Source organism: Chroicocephalus ridibundus, chromosome 5 (assembly GCF_963924245.1).
Source record: "Chroicocephalus ridibundus chromosome 5, bChrRid1.1, whole genome shotgun sequence".
NCBI classification, from domain to species: Eukaryota; Metazoa; Chordata; class Aves; order Charadriiformes; family Laridae; genus Chroicocephalus; species Chroicocephalus ridibundus.
The window spans coordinates 43,626,181-43,644,887 of NC_086288.1; the positions used below are offsets into that span (position 1 = coordinate 43,626,181).

General features: G+C 44.3%; 1 protein-coding gene across 4 annotated transcripts in view; it reads right to left on the bottom strand.

Moving 5' to 3' along the window:
* Positions 1 to 18,707, bottom strand: part of EXOC6B (exocyst complex component 6B) — a 313,881-nt gene that overhangs the window by 231,299 nt on the left and 63,875 nt on the right. For all 4 annotated transcript variants that reach the window (XM_063337243.1, XM_063337242.1, XM_063337241.1 and 1 more), the window contains exons 5-6: positions 18,577 to 18,622; positions 13,953 to 14,157 (exon numbers count right to left, since the gene is read on the bottom strand). In XM_063337243.1, the coding sequence (XP_063193313.1) occupies positions 13,953 to 14,157; positions 18,577 to 18,622 (251 nt within the window). The remainder of the gene's footprint in view (positions 1 to 13,952; positions 14,158 to 18,576; positions 18,623 to 18,707) is intronic.

Genomic DNA, 18,707 nt, shown 5'->3' on the forward strand with positions numbered 1-18,707 from the left:
ATTGCTCCCTTTCTGTAGCATCTTCCCTACAGCATCCATCAGTTGATCAGCAGGTCCCTGGCTTAGAGGTGGGGCCACAAATCCCCATGCCTGATGCCAGCGGTGGCGGCAGCAGCTGGCCTCAAACACAGGCTCTTGCCCAGCTGTTTCAGTGGGATGCTGTGATGCTCCCACTTGCTTATTCCCTTGCTGTGTAAAGCAAAGGGAGTCACTTCAGAGAAGCACTGAGTTGTGTTGATCTTCCCGATCCAAGCAAAGATGGCAGCACTGGAGCAGCTGAACCTTGGAGACAAAGCCATACATCTCCCTACAGCTTCTTGCAGAGACTGGGATGTTAAACAGCAGCCCTATAAGGCACAGAGGGAGGCAAGACGATGCTTTCTCCATATTAAAGTAATTGCTAAACCAAGGAATTTAATCGTCAGTCTTTCAAGCTAAGCTGCTGCTGCTGTGGGTTTCCTACTACAAATTCTCACTGATGGCAGAAGTTACAAGTGAGTGGGAAAAGTTCGAAGCCAGAATCCACAGCAAGCTCAGACAACTGTCAGATGCAACAGGGAGTGCTGGGAAACTCATTCTGCAACAGTTATAAAACATAAGCCTGTATTTAGAGAAACTGCAGCTGGGCCTCTTAAGGGTGAATTAATTCAGAGCTGCAATTTGTACTGTGTTTCTGGGATTAGAATAAAAATTAGGACCACTGGAAATCACAGCGACCTGCAAAGCAAAGCAGCTACGTTTACCCTCCACACTGCTGCTCCCAACCCTAGCCAAGGGTCCAACACAGCATCAAGCAGGACCACGGGCAGCCGATGCAACAAGAAGCAGCCATTGCATTGCTGAAGCGAGCTACAGCTGAAAAAGCAGGTACCACTGAGCATCAACATCCTCCAGCTACTTCTGCAGCTTTTAGACGATTTTCTACCGTCCCTAGAAAGGAGCTCTCCTCCACAGCCTGCTAGCTCAGGCACGAGCTGAAAGCATAAGAGAGAAAGGAGAAACATGCAAAGCTGTGCTTCCAGAAAGAGAGGTGCTCAGTTGCATATAACAGCCACTTTCCTCTGATGTTTCAGGCTTCAAAGTCCACAAAAAGGAACAATTTGTGGGGTTTTCCCCCCCCCTCCTCCTTTTTCTTTGTGCATGTTACACTCAACATATATCTAGCTGGATGCAAGAAAAAAAATCCAACAGCTGGGCAACTTACCAAAAACCAGGAGAAGGCACAAAAGCAGGCTGCTGTACCCATTTTAGCACCACGTGCTGCAGCTTTCATTATTATTTTAAGGTAAGGGGAAGGCCCCATCCCTACCCCTACCTCAATAGAGCTACCCCCAGCCTGACATTCACACCCTCTGCACCATGCCCCCTTGCTTGGGCAAATGCTTGCTTCAGTACATGCCACCCACTTGTAAGACAATCGTAATTTTTCAAGAAAAAAAAAATAGACCCAAAACTAACACCACATGGCAAAGACTCACTAAACACTGCCCTCAAAATCTTGATGCCAGCTTAATCTCCATTAAGTGAGATGGCTGATAAGCCACAGTCCCTGAATTATACCGGGCCCGGAAGTCTTCCACCTTCCCAGTTACATAAAAAACCCTGGTACATTTGAAATCCATCATGCGATGCCCAGACCGAGTTCAGTTCCCATCTGAAGATCATCACAAGCTTTATTTTAAAAGCACTGCATGATTTATTTCTGCCTATCCTATTTGCACAGTAGGAAAAACCATGCAGAAATAAATAATTTCTGCTGGAAATAGCTATCTACTATGTGTTGCATCTTCCATTGCTGGAAGTTAGCATGCCTCCTCAAGGTACCAACAGCATCAAAATTAGCTCTTCCCCAGCTCTGCGCTGTAATGACAACTTTTAGAGTGCCACCGCCATGTGCAAACTGCAGCCAGTGAATGGAGAAAGGACTTTTAATGATTTGCACAGGGGTTTCCCTTCATACATCAGCAGACAGCAAGGGCGAGCAGACTTTTTGCTGCAATTCTCATGCAACACTATGGCCTTTAAATTGTCGTTTTCCCCAGTGTGTGACAATGAAACCACCATTTTCCTTCCTAGCATCCAAGCGTACTACAGGTGCTAGTTTCTCTATTTTGTTTAAAAAAATACTTGGGTTATCTAGAGAATGTATTTTCCCGGTCTAAAATACCTTCAAACTGGCAAGGGGAAAGAAAACCACATTCTCCCTCTCTTCTTTCCAGTCTAGAGGGACATGTGCTCTTGTGTCTTCAGCTTTCATTCCCTGCAGTGCAAGGAGACTATTTAACCACTACATTTTCCACTCTAAAATAAACTGTCAACAAAAAAAATAATTACAAGTGAGAGTGAAGGAATCAAGAATCCCCCTTATTTATTTTTAGGGTGCCATTTCTTCTCTGGAGTTGGATCCCTGTCTTATGGGACCCAATCTCTGGAGACCAGGGCAACCACAGGTAATACTTTCACACCTTCATCCTCTCCCCGTTCTCCAGCCTGCAGTTTGCAAACAGACCAGATTAAAGATCTCCCAGCCCATAAAAGGAAAATGGAAAAGCACATGGAAAGCAGTGCCACGCTCGAGGAAATTGCGGCGAAACATCCATCTGCTCTCTTAAAATGAAGGGCAGGATGGTTCTCAGCTCTGCCCACAGAGGTGGGCACAAAAGGAAGACAGCCTCCCTGCCCCCTTCTCACCGCTGCACTACGTTCTCAGTTATCCAAACCTGGGTTTGGGATGATCCAGCACAAATTACAAATACTGCCAACCTGCAGAGCTAAAGCACCCTATTAGTTATATAGAATCATAGAATGGTTTGGGTTGGAAAGGACCTTAAAGATCTTCGATTTCCAACCCCCCTGCCATGGGCAGGGACACCCCCCACTAGACCAGGTTGCTCAAAGCCCCATCCAACCTGGCCTTGAACACTTCCAGGGATGAGGCATCCACTGCTTCTCTGGGCAACCTGTTCCAGTGCCTCACCACCCTCAGTGTAAATAATTTCTTCCTGATATCTAATCTAAATCTCCCCTCTTTCAGTTTCAAACTGTTACTCCTCATCCTATCGCTACACTCCCTGGTAAAGAATCCCTCCCCATCCTTCCTGTAGGCCTCCTGGAAGGCCGCTATAAGGACTCCCCAGAGCCTTCTCTTCTCCAGGTTGAAAAACCCCAAATCTCCCAGTCTGTCTCCACAGGAGAGGTGCTCCAACTCTCTGATGATCTTTGTATCCCTCCACTGGACCCATTCCAACAGGTCCATGTCCTTCCTGTGCTGAGGACTCAAAATTAGACACATATTTCAGCTTTTTCTGCTGCGGAGGATATTCCTCTCTTACCCATGAGAGATTTTGATTTCTCACAAAAATCAAGCCTTTGTAACACTTAAACAGTGCCATTATCAGACTGTTTGGTTGCAGTGATGAACCATGTTCAGATTGCAGCGGGCAGAGACTCCTAAAGTCAAACAAATGCAATGGTGTGTCTGAGACATCCCCTTCCTGTCCACCCACAGGAACCTGTCCAACTCTAGAAAGAGACAGGGAAGAGAAACAAAGCTGAGCTGTCCTGGAGTAACTTAAGTGCATTTTTACCCACAAATGAAAGCTGTTCTAAATTTGCTATATATGCGAATTAGAAGAATATGTCAAAAGGCTTAAACGACCTGAGCCTGTCAGCAGAACTTGGTGGGGTCTTTTTGTTGGTTTTTTTTTTTTTTTTAAAAAAAAAAAAAGAAAAAAGAGGGAGAGAGAGAGAGAAAGGAAGTCTTGGGTTGCTGAAGGATTTCACTCAGTGATTTCTGCATACACCCGTTTGCAATTTGTACAGGAGTGTCACGCAAAGGGCACGCTGCACGGCACAGCTTTCGAGTCCTCTCCCTGAAAACTAAACCATTGTACCTCTACCTAAAAAAATACAGCCCTACTAATACTAACCCATTTTCATCTCATTAGCAACCCAGAGACCAAAACTCCCTGGTGCCCTGACATTGTTTCATATGATCCATTCTCTTCCCCGTCACTTGTGAATCGGTCACAGCCCATCAGCTGAAAAGCAATGGCTGGTATTTCAAAAGCTCCCTAGAAATTACGTGGCAATGACATTTCCCTAAAGGAGTGTTTTGTGCAACTGGCAGCTTGCTGAAAGAGGCATTATCCTTCTTGCAGATAATAAAAACAAAACCTCGCTCACCTGGATAAAGAGCCAAAATCCAAACTAAATGGGCAGTGGCTCTTTTCAAGAACTGGTGCTGGAATTGAAAGGGCTGCAGCACTCGGCAAGCGTTGAAAATCGGGTCCCAGCATGATAGGCTGTTACCCCGAACAAAGTGCCAGTACCATTTTCACAGCAGCATTAACAATTTGCCACATCCACAAACTGTTTTGCATCTTCAGGTGAAGGTATGTGAAGACTCTTACATGACTGTGTTACACCAGAAGTACCCAGGATCACAAAACCTCCTTGGCTTCTCTTCAACATATGTGCAAACAGCCACAGGGCAAGAGTATTCACCAGCTGGACAAAGTACAGAGAGATCAAACCACCCCATGTGTAGCAGAAGAATCTGTTACCAAAACCACTCAAGGAATTTTTAAAAAGAAAAATACGGAAAAATTGGTTAATTTAAAAGGTTTATTAGCAGCTACATTACAATAAGCCTGAGACATTCAAATGAAAACTGAAGAATTTATCATCCCAGGCAGCAGCATCCTGATGGGAGCAATTCCCAGCACTTTTTAAGCAAGCCCTATTTCCATCACCTCTCCCGACACGTCCATCCTGTCCAGACCCCCGTGCTTCTCCACATCCTTTCCCACACATGGTACGCCAAAGCAGGCACACAACACGGTTTATTAGTCTGAGGTCTATCCACGCTGTCTCACCTCCAAAGCTGGCATGTCTGCGGGAGACTGGTGCACCAGGCAGCGCCTTCCTTTAAACAACTTAACGGTCTACATAATTAAAACCAGTAGAAGCAAGATCAGTGAAAATTACAGTGCTGAACGCCTGCAGTCCAGGGTGAATAAAAGAAGTTTAACAGCACCTCTTTTCCCAGCTACAGTACAATAAGCATAACAGCAACTACTAATGGCTCAAAAGAAGGAGTAAGGAGTGCTTATGCCTCAACTTGGCACTGCACTTTCCCTAGGCTTTTTAAAGCCTTGTGAATCATACCATCTATCACGACGGTTGGAAGATAAAGGATTTATTTCAAGAAACATCTCTGGATTTCAAGTGTTTAAAAAGGTCTAAAAGGCAACCACACAAAAAGCTGGTCCAGCATATGGTTGCCCCGTAGTTAAACTTTTGATTTTATGATGCAGCCATGTCCACAGAACATGCTGGATATGCTACTGGGGATACCGCAGTCCCTATGGCCATTAGTCATACATATGCTGAAATAAAAAAAGGCCCATGATTTAGCAGTTTCATTTTTGAGGTCGTAAAAAGAATTCAGAGGAATACCCATTTATTAATAAAGTTCCTATGGAGTATAAATTTTAAACGCAGACTTAAAGGCACAGAATTCCTCTTAAATAAACAGAGAAACCTCCCCCAGAAAGCCAGGAAACGTTAGAATAAAAAGTTCCTTTATGATAATAAGCACATTTGCACTCAAATTATGTGATGTGGGAAGAAGGAGAGTTTAAGCACAAGGAAGTACAAAGACCTCAAACAACGTGCACTGGGGAACAGAAACATGCTTACATCTGCACATACCCCTATCACCACCTTCCCAGCGTGGCCCATATGCGCTGTTGGCCTCCAGTCCACCCCTACAGACGTCCTTGGCAATGCCTTCATCTGCTTTTCCCATCAAGCGGCTGCCCCATCTACCCTGACCCAAGACGTTAAACCTGAACTTGTCCGGCTGCCACGGCCTCCCTGTTCCCACGCCCGCCAGGAAGCCAAAGGATCACATTTAACCTCAAGCTCCTGGCTTGACAATTTGCTTCAGGAGCCACTTCAAAAAATGTTTCCAGTTCTCAAAATCATTCACATCATCATCATCTTCTTTCCCTGGTTTTCATCCCTGCTGCAAGCAGCAGAGCATCCTACAGCTGTGAGAGACCTCGCTGGGTACCGCTTCGGTTCCCACAGGTGAGCTCCAGCCTGAACGTCTCCCAGAAAAGCAGGGGACGAAAGACGGTGATAGACCCATGCACAAAGCCACTATACTGGTTCTGGCTAAATGGCATTAGGAAATATCACATCACTTTTTCAAAACCCATCACAATTGCCGCTGAGTCAAGAAAAGAACGGCTGGATTGAGTTAACAAATGCAGACACGTCACGACGATTTGTCTCAAAAAGCTTCCAAATTAAACAGCAAATGTCAAATGATTAGTCCAGTCACCATCAAGATTGTGTTCAACATACTGTTAACAAAACAGCTTTCAGTGCCAAGTCTTAATGAAAAAGTAGCAAGTTAAAGAGTATTAAAGCCTGCCATTTTAATCCAGTGCAAAACAAAAATATTTTTACCAGTTTTCTCAAGTAAGTTTTCAAAGAGGTTAAGCAAAGGATGCTTAGGATAAGTAACCAACAGGAGTCGCTACTAGTTATCCATTTCTGTCTTGGTAGGGGGGTGAAGAGGACAAGTATAAACACATTATAAGCTTCTGACAATAAACATTTTTAACAGGGCACTTGAAGGCATCTCAGAGCTCTAGCAGGTCTAACAGCAACACCTCTCTTCAATAACGAGAGAACATTAATCATTTTTCCACTGTGCCATAGCATCCCACCTTGCCACCGCTTCACCCAGCCTTGTTTTGTGAGCCTCTTCCCCAAGACCTGCAGGCTGAGACCATAGCTGGCCATCAGACTTCTAATCTAAACAGTCCCAGAAGATGCATTTCCTTTCATAATACTTTAATATAACAAGTAGACAAGCAGCAGTACCAAAGATTAAGAAGGTCTCGTTAATGAATTTTACTAGAAAATAAGTTTCTGCTTTACAAACCTGCCCAGAAGCAGAAAACACCATCCCCTTTATCCCAGCTCTGTTGTGCAAATAGTCACCGCATACCCGGCCACCAGACTGACCTTTCAAAAGGCTCTCCTGCCTGCATCCAAGACTATAAAGTTTCCTTGCTTTTAATAAGCAACGTTATTTTTACTTTTTGTGCTTGTTAAAGAAAAACTTTGGAATAAGAGACACCGCTTAAACCAGCGGGAAGTTCAGATATAAGGGTGCTTTTGGAAGTCCCGGGGCATGTTGTTAAAATACAGCCCCCACGGAGCAAGCGGATGCAGGGATCTTCCAGACACTACCCCTAAGCCCAGACTTGGCACTGGCAGATCCAGCCCACGTGCCAGGGGAGACAAAGTCTTTCACAGGGCTCCTGTGACCTTTGGAGAGTATTGACTGCTGCCAGAGCACTGACACCCAGCAGAAGGATATTCCCTGCACGGCGCATCCAGAGAATGGCAGTAAAATCTAATTTACTCCAAAATACACATACAAAGCAAAAACAATTTCCGTATGAGGTGCAGAAGATTACATGAAGTTAAAAAATGTCAGGGATGAGGATAATTAAGAACACCACACAAAGTGCATTTTTAAACATTTTTCCGGGCCATCAAAAGGCCACTGAGCAGTATCTGGAGACTGAGAAAATGTCCTTCTCTCCCCTGCCGTGCAGGGAACCGCTCACTCATGTGGCTTGGGGTGGTGTGCATGTGTTTGCATTTAAAATGAAGCACAGGGAGGGGACAGGATTTCCCAATAATGCTGAAATCGTCGCATGCCACGTCTCTACTTACCACCATCATTTCAAATAAACTGCCTGACGAAACACCCTTGTGTTTTCACAGCTCGGCTAAAGCCACCTGCAACAGGAGAGCCCCCCTGCAGCAGCTTCAGAGGGAGATGGTCCCTCCTGGGGGCCACCCACAGCAGGAGACCTCCCCACTGTAGGGCACATGAACTGGCCTCATCTTGCATTTCTGGATGGGCATCACCAGTAAAGCAACATTGCACAGTCGAGGTGTGTTTGCCATGATGTGCAACCTTTGCAGGCCGAGCTCTCTGCTGCTTTCCATACCACCCATTCCCCCCTCTTCGCCCACCTCGATTCTGCAACCTCCCTAACACATCCCCACATTTCTCACGTGCTTCTGGGGCACACGCCATCAGCCTGAAGCTGCGCTGTATCCCCCTGCCGTCCTCCACAGGCAGGAATCACAGACCCTCTAACTCTCCATTGCCTACGTAATCCCAACACTACGAAAATCTTTTTGGAGAAATCTTGAAAGAGGTCAACAGGATAAACTTCACAGAGGGGGTCAGAGGCACGAATCAAGCACTGCTGGGCAGGATAGTTGCTGTTGCAAAACACCATCCTGAGATCCAAAACCAAGGGAAGTGCTTAAAACCGCGCTTGCAGTGAGCCAAGGAAACAGACTCCACATGCCAACAAGCGGAGTGCACCCAGCTTTTTCCATGGCCATGCAGAGAAGCAGGCAGAGCAGCTTGCACAGGAGCCAGCTTTTTTAAAAAAAATAAAAGCTTTCAATTCAGTCTTTAAAAAAATTACACTGTAGCATTTTTATTACAATACCAATGTAATCAAAATTACTTTAAAATTAAAAAAAAAGCCACCAACAGACACTCAGGACTCATCACCAACACATAGCTACTTTTCTGTATTCCTAGTAAAAACGCACATTGAGATTTGGTTACAGTTGTAAGAACAAACCAACCAGTAGCATAGAGCAAACTACACAAAGAAACTTGCATCCCCAAACCAATCATCATAAATCCAGGCAACTCAAGGTCAGAATTAAATTTAAATCCACACATACCTAAAATATTGAAGCACACAGCTGGGTGCTCAACAGCCTTAGCATGGCCCGGTAATCATGCAGCACAGCATCCCAGCAGTCACAGCGAACGCTTATTAGCAGCTGTCATCTCCAGTCCAAGTAATTGGGGGAAAAGAAAATAAATCTCCTCCTCCACTTCTCATCCACAACATTTTTTTTCTTTCCAAGGCCAGCTGCATTTTGATCCTGTGCTACTGAACATTTTTATAACAGAGGAAAAGCATATCAGTATAGTGGCAGCTGTACGTATCCATGTGCTATTTAGGCATCTTTGTCCAAACTATTTGCAGGCACAAGAGGCCACATGAAACAGGAAAGGGGCTGCACAAGATGCTAAACTCTGACCGCTGTACATGAGTCGTTCTCTGCCAGCTCTGACCTGCAGGGATTGCATGTGAAGCAAGGGAAGTCATCCAAACTCTAGATCTGAATCACCAATTTCAGACACATTTGTTTTTCTATGGAGCTGCTGTTAATCCAGGCTGTGAAGTGCTTCATCTTCTCCAGCTGATGGTCAGAAGTGCATTCCTACCAAAACCAGCTCAACATTTTAGTTGTGCACATCGTTGTCCTTTTTGCCTCATTTTTGCCTTATTTTTTAAGTGTATGTATATGCTCACATCACCAAGATGGTATTTCCTGCCACTGCAGGAAAATAAACTTACACAAACCTCACATTATACTGCTCAGAAATGACACAGACACCAGTATCTGTTGGTAAGAAGAGCAGACATCACCTTAAAAAAAGCATAGCCAAAATACCAACCCATTCAAACACATACTAGATCACCACCTATTAAACAGCAGCTTTGATAGTGCATCCAAGTGATGCTAAAAAAAAAAAAAAAATGCTGGTTTGCCTCCATCTATGTGTAAGACATGCTGAACATTTTGGCCGTCCTGACAAACTTGATCCGATAATGGCTTTTGGATGGGTTATTCTTGGCCCCCGGCGTAGCAGCATTCACTGCGCTTACCCTGGACGTTTTGCATACAGCAGCATCCTAAGTGACCTCCTCCACAGGCTGTGCATATTTCAGACATTAAGCTAGATAACAAAACCACACACCGGATATCAGCAAGTGTTAATAAGATGTAATTCATTCCTGGCAAGCCCAGAACTCAGATCTTTAAAAAAAAAACACCAACAAAAACAAAACACACACGCAGGTTCACAAGGCCAAAGTCCAAAAGGAGTTCAAATGCACAGAGCTACTTTCATCTGCTCGAGCGCCGTGTAATTAAGAACAATATTTGGAACGCAGCAAATTCCCCCAGAACCATAGGTAATAAAATTCAGATTTAAAAAAAAAAAAACAACACAAGGAAAGGAGGCAATGAGAGCTCATCACTTGTACAGTAAAACTATAAGGTGTCTCCGCGTGCTGCGAGATCCCTCCAGTTCCCGTGTCTGGCTGACCCCAGGAACGTCTCACTTGACTTCACCACACCAGGGGCTTCCTCTCCAAGACAGGGGCCGGCAAGCTCCCCGCATCCTTGACTGCCAGCCAGAAACGCAGCAATGGCTCTGAGCGCTCCAAGACAGATCCTTCTGATTATCACAAAATGAAATTTTCAGCTCTTGTCATCATCAGCCTCAGATTTGTAATGTTACAAAAACATGATTTCCTTTCCCCATTGTATCAAGCCCTCTTCCATTCCCGCTGGTGAAATCAAACAATTTTAAAAGAATTTATATGATGCTAATTTAAACCGAATGTATTTAGCTGCCAATCGCAGTTCCCCAACTCTCCCAGGCCTCCTGCCAGCTCCGCTCCACTCCAGAGCGGCTATCAATCACAGCCAACAGACCAAGGAAAAAGGACCCAGCAATGCAAGAAGTGATACTGGTAATTCTGGCAGTGGAAACCCTGCCCTTCGCTTTTGGCAAAACAATGTGAGGTGACCCCACACAATGGGAGGCTCCGAAAGCTTCAGCCCCTCATCACTTCTCATTGGTGAAGCAGCCCATGATACTTTTTGCAGAAATAAACCTAACACATTGCTCGAATGACAGCATCACTTCCAACTATGCTTTTGCAACTGGATGTGGTGAGTTATCTTCCTTCCCGAGCCTCTGTGCAGGAGCAATACACCTTTACTGCTAGCAACCCACCGACTCCAACCTTCTGTTCCCACAAAGGGTGAAGGAAACCCCTTCTGGAGTCTGCTCCTTGCTCTCATAAAACAGCAGAAGACTGGGATTTGTGGGGGACTAAGATGTATACTTCACTGTATCATCTGTAGGCAAACTAAAAACATCTAAATATTACCCTCTTGGTGCATCTTGTTTTGACACTCCCTTGGCAACAGCCCAATCAGCATCTACGTGGAAGGAAAAAGCTTCCATTTTTTTCTGTTGGATACACTGAAACGCTGAAGTTCTGATGCACCCGTAAGAGATGCCAGCAGCATCAACAGGCAAAAGAAAAATTTACAACCACCCAGACCTCAATTTAGAAATCCTGAAGGTCCAAAATGGCTGGAACTGAGTAGAAGGCGGTGAATAATGAAGAACTTCTGCAAGTGTGTAAGGTAGAAAAATACTGAAAGGAGAAAGAACAGAGTGCTTGGCTCAGGTCAAAGAAGGGACTGTAGCACTGGCTTAGAGGCTATCTGGAGCTGAAGAACAAACAGTGAATTTAAGAGAACCTCACAACATTAACGGTTGAAATAAACACTGAGGGAACAAAAGGTGAAGAGTAGAGAAAAAGTCTAACAAAGAAAAAGTTGTGGGAAGAAAGAAAACACTCGTTAGAGGTTTCGTTCAGATGCGTGGCTGCTTGCTAGCTCACAGCAGGAGCTTGGATAATCCAGTATTGCAAAACTAAACCCCAAACTCCACCAAGGTGGATGAGAACAGGGTGAGTAAATATAGTTCTTTCCCCCAGGTCTTCTCCCAGCTTCTCACTCTTGTCAGATCAAGTACTGCTTGAGCCCAAAACAGCCTGTTCAGTTAGCAACCTACAGGGAGCCCGGCAAAAGTACTTGGCCAGTTTACCCTTGAAGAACAGGAAAATTGTGCATGAGGACCTCCACAGGTCTATCACGCACAGGATGAAGTTTCCCCACTGCCTTATTTTAAGCATGGCCCCTGCTGGTTTAATTCACTGGGCCCCAATTCTTGTATTTGGGTAAGGCAGGAGCAGCCAGTCCCTACCAACCCCCCAGTGACTCTCCTGATTATGCAGGGGGCAAATATTGCAAAGAGGCAGAAGGGTCAGAAGTGGTGAGCAAAACACCTCGAGAGTGCCCATAGCAGAAAAACAGATGCCAGTATGGGCTAGCGCAGAGTTTTTAACTTTGCTGTAAAAAGCAAAATTTCTTTAGAGCAAGAGATGGAGAATTAACAGAGCTCCAGGCAGGGCACGAGCTCTCCCCAGGAGCAGAAGGTTCAGGAGGGAAGGACATGAGAATAGGAAGAAGTTCATCATGGATTTGAAAGGTACTGAAAACGCAAAACTACAAAGATATCTCTAGTCAAAAGATAGCAAAGGAAACTATTCGAAATGATGGGGAATTTCAAAATTGGTCTGCCTAAGCAGCCACAGAAACACAGATGAACGTGCACATCTCTCCACCCATCCAAGCAATCGGCCATGGTGCCAAGAGGTTTAAATACAGCATCATGACAACAAAACTGGAAAATACAAGAAGAGGATGTAACATCTACATCCTCTTATGTCTCTATAATTGGTAAATATCCTTAATAGGATATAAAGAAGTTATTTATTTACTTAAAGCAGCATATTCGCTGCATTAATTGGGCACCAAAAGACAAATGAAACTCCTATTCCTTTCCAGCCATAGAGCCACAGGAACCAAGGAAGAATTTAAAAAGTTTGGCTGCCATAATGAACAGAGTATTTTTTCGTAAACAATTACTGTTTTAGAAATCACTCTATCAGGTAAATTCAGCGTAACAACACCTGTAGCCTTCCCAGACATCACCACCATGCACATTTGGCTCCATGACAGGATGTCTGAGTCACAGCGTCTTTCTGCAGATTCAGAAAGACTAGTTTGATTCAATGCAACAACTAACAAAAAAGTCTGCTGAACCCTCAGGTGCAGAATGACATTTCTCCATAGCTCTATTACACAAAGTAAGGCTTGGTTTGTTTTCCAAAAATACTAGAAAGAAGGTGAAAACACAGTAAGGCGATGGATATACTGTAAATTAAATCAATTGATAGAAATCCTCAAGCTAGACCATTTTACAAAAAGGATAGCGTTTATATGACAGAAAATTGAACTTGCCTGTATCTCTAACCATAAACATAACAGCATAGTTTTATCATGTGAAAAATTATAGCAAGAGCCCTTCCCATAAATCAACACGTCCAATCCATCAATCACTATCAGAGGAAGTAGTTTACTGCTCATGAAAGATAGTATTTCATTACTAGTGGATTTGAATTTCATCAAAGTAGCAACATTCTTTTTAAGGGCCACTGTGAGCAACACTCCCTGGCTATGATAGGAAAAACTGTATTGAAATTCAAATCTAGAATATTAAAGAAGAGTGGGAAAAGGCCATTCCGTTTTAACACACACATGGGGATGTTCAGTTAATCAGGTTCATCTTTTACAGACATCAGCTGCTAGGCAAATGCAAGCAAGCCACAATGGACATTTACCCAGTATTTGCAAATCATTTCAAGATGCAAAAGAAATTAAGTTGCCGTCAGCGTGAACTTCTATTGCTTTACCCCAAACCTGGAAAATCAATACTGGTGTCTGTAGGCCTTCCAGTTGCCGCCAGGCACAGCGGCACAAATGCCCCTTTCCTGCTAAGCAGAAAACATGAGTCACGCACCCCGACTGCACCTCCCAGGCTCTGGGCTACCAAGAGCCTACAGCAAAATAAAGGCAGGAGAGGATGACAACAAAAATGGTCCATCACCTTTCAACAGTATTAAAAAAAAAAAAAAAAACACAGACGATAAACTCTAGTAGCAATCACAGAATGAAGAATCATTGCTTCACCTAGTAACAAAATTACTTCAATACTTAAAACTTAAGTTTACTGCCTCGGGATTGGAAAAATAAAACTTTGTTTAACACGACTGTGAATCACCCGTCTCTTCCCAAAAAGCCTCCCACATGTGTACACAAAGTCCTACCTGTTTCATTGCCGTCTCTCCAATCTTGTCAGAGTGCTTACGGATACTCTCTAGGAAATCCTTGAGGTCTGACATGGAAACTTCTTTGATCTCTTCACGCAGCTTTGGAATATTATCTACCATGATCTTGCAGAAGCGGTAGTGGCTCACTTGGGGCAGGTATGTGTGCTCAAGGTGCTCAAGGGTCTTCAGCGCAGGGTAGTGTCTGGGGAAAGCAAGCAAGGCAGATGCAGAAAGAAGAACAGCTATTTCCACCCCATTTCCTCTCTAAGATGTGCATTAACTGCAAATAATTCAATGTATCTAAGAATCTCAACTCTTCAAAGGAACATAGACCTCAGCATCCAGGTCACCATAAATGCATCATTTTCCTTTTGAAACAGAGAGGCAGAAGAACTTGAAGAGTAGCAGCTCCTTACTCAAGAACTTCTATGTGCAGACAAGGACCAGCTGGGTGATAAGTGACCAGCATCAGCTGAGACCAGGAGCAGCTCTCACCCACAGTGAAGCTATTTGGGGCACCATAACACAGAGTGAAGAAAAAGTTGGCAACCACACAGAGTATTGTTAGGTTATGTGAGAAAAAGCTTGGCCCCACGCACACAGAGGAGCACAGAAGCACGATGGGTCATGGGAGAACACCAGAAAGACCCTGCACTGGTCTTCCCAGGAGAGCCATCAGACCTGTGGAAGGGGTGACACGCATCAAGGTGAGCAGGTCTCTGGAGCACCTCACATACCAAGGCACCTCTGACAGGTATGGGGCACATTATGGGATACAGCATTTGGGGATTTGCATCTCTAACTCTTTTCCTGGGTGCAGGATTCCCTGTTCTGGGTGTGTGTGTGTGTGCACATCACCTTCATCCTGACCAGCTGGAGAGGGGATAGTACGATGCTGTTGGTGTTTGTGTGTGCGGAGTGTTTCTGCCTATTGATACACACAGACGGCCCTGTGCGTATACAGGCGTGCATGCTGCACGCGTGCATGCTGGGGAGCACACACTTAGCCTTGCTCCTGCTGGACCCAGGGCATGGGGCTACAGCAGACTCCTCTCCTTCAGGCTTCTTGATTCAGCAATCCCAAACAGTGAGGTGCCATAAAACAGGAGCATGAAGACAGGAATACACCATAGACCGATAAACTAGTACCTAACACATGTTAATACCTAGTATTTGCTACTAGCACAGATAGTTATTATTCTGCTGTAAGGATCTTGGACATAAGAGCTCTCCAACTTCTTTCCTATGTATTCAGACCCCACCTTCCTCCCAGCTGTTCAAAAACTGCTAAGCATCATTAAAAGCACTTTCCACTCAGAGTACTTTTTATTTAGATAGCGGTAAAAATAATCTGGATACAAACCCCAGATTAGAGGTTCAACAGATATATTTTCTATAAAGCCCCTGCCTCTCCAGCAATTACTGTTGTGCAACTGGGATGTATGACCTTAGCAATGTTAAAAATAAATTTATAAGGTATATTCTTTTTAGAGTGGGGAAATAAGTTAAGATCAGGCCTTTGGTTGTAAGAACCCCAATGTTTCTTCCCCTGTGCACAATGCATGCCTTTATATTTTGGTCATGCCCAATGGCCTTAGGAAAGGTACCATAAATATTATCCTACCTTTCTGCATAAAAGCAACCTTCATAGCCTGACAAAAGATGCTAAACGGGAAACTATTCTAAGCAAATCATTTTTCTCAAACACCTTCCCTCTTTTCCCTTTGGGAAGTGGGAGACTGTAGGATTTGCCTGTTCACTGGAATTCAGAGGCCCTCCTGAATGGCAGTGTAAAATGCGAGACTATTGTCCTCCTGGTGTGACCACAGATCTGGTGAAAGGTTAAAAAAATAACAATATCAGGCAACCACCTAGGAAGCATTAGCAGGGTCTATAAAAACATATTTGAGACTAACACCAGGTCACAGTCACCTCCAGGGTGAATTAAGGCAACTTCAGCTGACTATACCCATGGTTAATCCTACCCACAAGCACCTGCCACTTACACCTTGAATTTTGGGGGCAGAAAAAGTGTTTAGTCATAAGAAACACATTAGCAGCACTGAAGAGAGACCTGTCACTCACATCCCCAATTCAAAATAATTCTTGCCTGAAATCCAGGCAGGTCGACAGTGGAGTTATTTTAACCAGAAGTGGCCTGTCCTGTTCCCAACACCAGAAGTCAAAAGGATTAACCATATAACCCAGCCAGTGTTTACACTACAGTGAGGTATGAAAAACTATTTGCAATAAAATGCAAGCCTCTCTGGAGAGAAACTTAAGAGGGCACAGAAAGCCAGAAATTAAACCAAAGGAATAAACACACATTGGGGGGTTTGTTATATTTCAGGGCATTGTTTGTTGAACTAGGAGCAGTGAAAAGGTGGCTGGGGGGGATAGCGTGCAGTCATCAATGGGTCCCCAGTTGCCTGTCAAATACACATGGGGGCAGAGGAAAGCTCAACGCTGTTCTTGCATGAGATGTGCAGAGGTGAGCAATTCTTGTGGCTGAAGTACTGCTGCCTCAATGCAGATTGCATCCCTTATGTTAATGCCTGTTATCAGCCACCCAGAAGGGCTGTGTCCTTGCCCAGCTCTGTACCCCCAGGACCACCCCCAGGACCAGTAAAATGGGAGCACCTGCCAAGAGGGGGAAGTAGCACTTCAATAAAGCAGAGTCAGAGATGGCTGCTTTTTTTTTTCTGCTTTTTTTTTTTTTCCTTCTTTAGAAATACACATGCCCTGCTTAGGTGGGTACAGCTCTACAGAGGCTACAAGCAGTATGAAGCGTTCTCATTTCTTACTGCTTGGAGACTGTATGGTATGACAAGTGACCCAGGGGTAAAAAAAGACTCATCCATCCAGAGTCCTGCAGAAAGCAGGGGGCACCTTCTCATCACTTTCCAACAAGTAGCCACATATGTCCCAGCTGTTGGAAAAAAGCTCTTTCTGTCCTTTCCTTAAATTCTAGACAACAGCAGACAAAACGTTTCTCTCCATCTCTTCTCTCTGCTGGTTGCACTCACTCCTCTGGGTTCCGACCATGCCTCAGTCCCCATCTGCAGCTCCAGTTAATGGCCACAATTTCTGCATTTGATAAATGCCTGCATTCGGTTTATAAACATCACACAGCAAACAGCACATAACTCCTTTGCCTACCTTGGGGGAGTTGCGTTTATTCATCCTGAATGCAAAACCGGTAACTCTAAGACTGTGTACCCAAAACCCAAGACTCCTGCTAGTAACAAACCCCCTTGATGGCTATCATGAAATGATACATAAGTGAGACCGGGTGCGGACATAAAAAGATTAAATATCTTGTGTTGCGTTTGGTGAATGAAGCCATCAAATCCAGACAAAGAAAGAACAACAAAAAAACCACCCTTAAGTGTTCAGATTTTCCTTAAATGTGGCTTTCAACTTCTGTTTGTTTCAAAATGAACCAATCCACGGGGCGGGGGGGACGGAAAAGAAGATGCAATTCTTAGAAGCAGACCCTGGAAACACTATCCAGAGCAAGGGAATCAAGCGGCATGTGGATTCCCTTCAAAAGTTCACAGCATTGATCAGCTCCAGCTCCCTGCCCCACATCTGTCAACGGATAAGCCCCTTGCTGTTCCTATAAACAGACTAAAAACAGTTGGACAAACTATACGCTGCCCTATTCTGTACTGAGCCATCCTGAGAAAGAGGGAGCAAGCTTTGTGAACAGCTAAATAAACTCTTTATAACTCCTCCGGCCAGCCCAACTTTCAGGAGTAACATTTATCTATTTACCCAAGGCTCTTGTGTCCAAGGACCACAGAGATGAGCAGAGGCAGGAGAGTAAGTGTAAAAATACGCCCATCCAATTAGTTATCGCCTTGTTCAAAACATCTGGTTTCTTCTGTATTGTTTCTATGATGGATGGCAGGCACAAAACAGGCATCGGATCTGATTGGGCTCCCTGCATGGCATTCAGCTGGAGACTGCCATGTTTTCAGCTGACCTCCTTCCTGCAGCTGCTCTTTGCCCAATTTGCCACCCCCAAGGCTACAATGTGCCTCCAAAGTCCCATGCTGCTTAAACAAACTGTCCCCCAGGATCCCAGCCATGCAGATGTCCCGGACCATGGTGGTTTAATCCTTCAGCATCACAACAGATGCAGGGTGGGAAAAATCCTAGATTTACAGCTCATGATTTCTGAGACAAAGTCCTTGTAGCTCAGCTCACTAACAATTATTTCCACCGCAAAATAAGCCGTATGCCTCCTCACCAAATTGTATCAGTTTTTATATTATGATATTCATAGAATGAAACGTAGTTAATAACACATAAGTACCAAGTCATGCATTGATTGCATACATCGTAACAGTGAGCTTCCATGGAAAAAAAAAAGTGAACATACTCCTAAATTAAAAAGCCTAACACAAAACAAAATTAAGAGCCTGCTGCAATCCTGGTTCCAGGCTGCACTGCAGGAGGCTGAGCAGGACTGTGAAGATACCAGCCAGAAATCAGATAAATTAACTTGGAAAGGCTGATTTTGAAGTCTCAAGTTTTGAGAACCTCTAATTTATCTGGCACCAAAAGGGTGCTTTTCAACTCTTCCAATATAAACATCAATCTATACAAAATTTACCTTTTAGATTTCATTTGCTCTCGTAGTTTGCTGTACATCTCCAGGACTAGAAAGAGAAGGAAAAAACAAAAGCATTGAGACACAAGCACAAAGCAAAGAGATGCTAATTAAAATAAACAGCTATACAAATA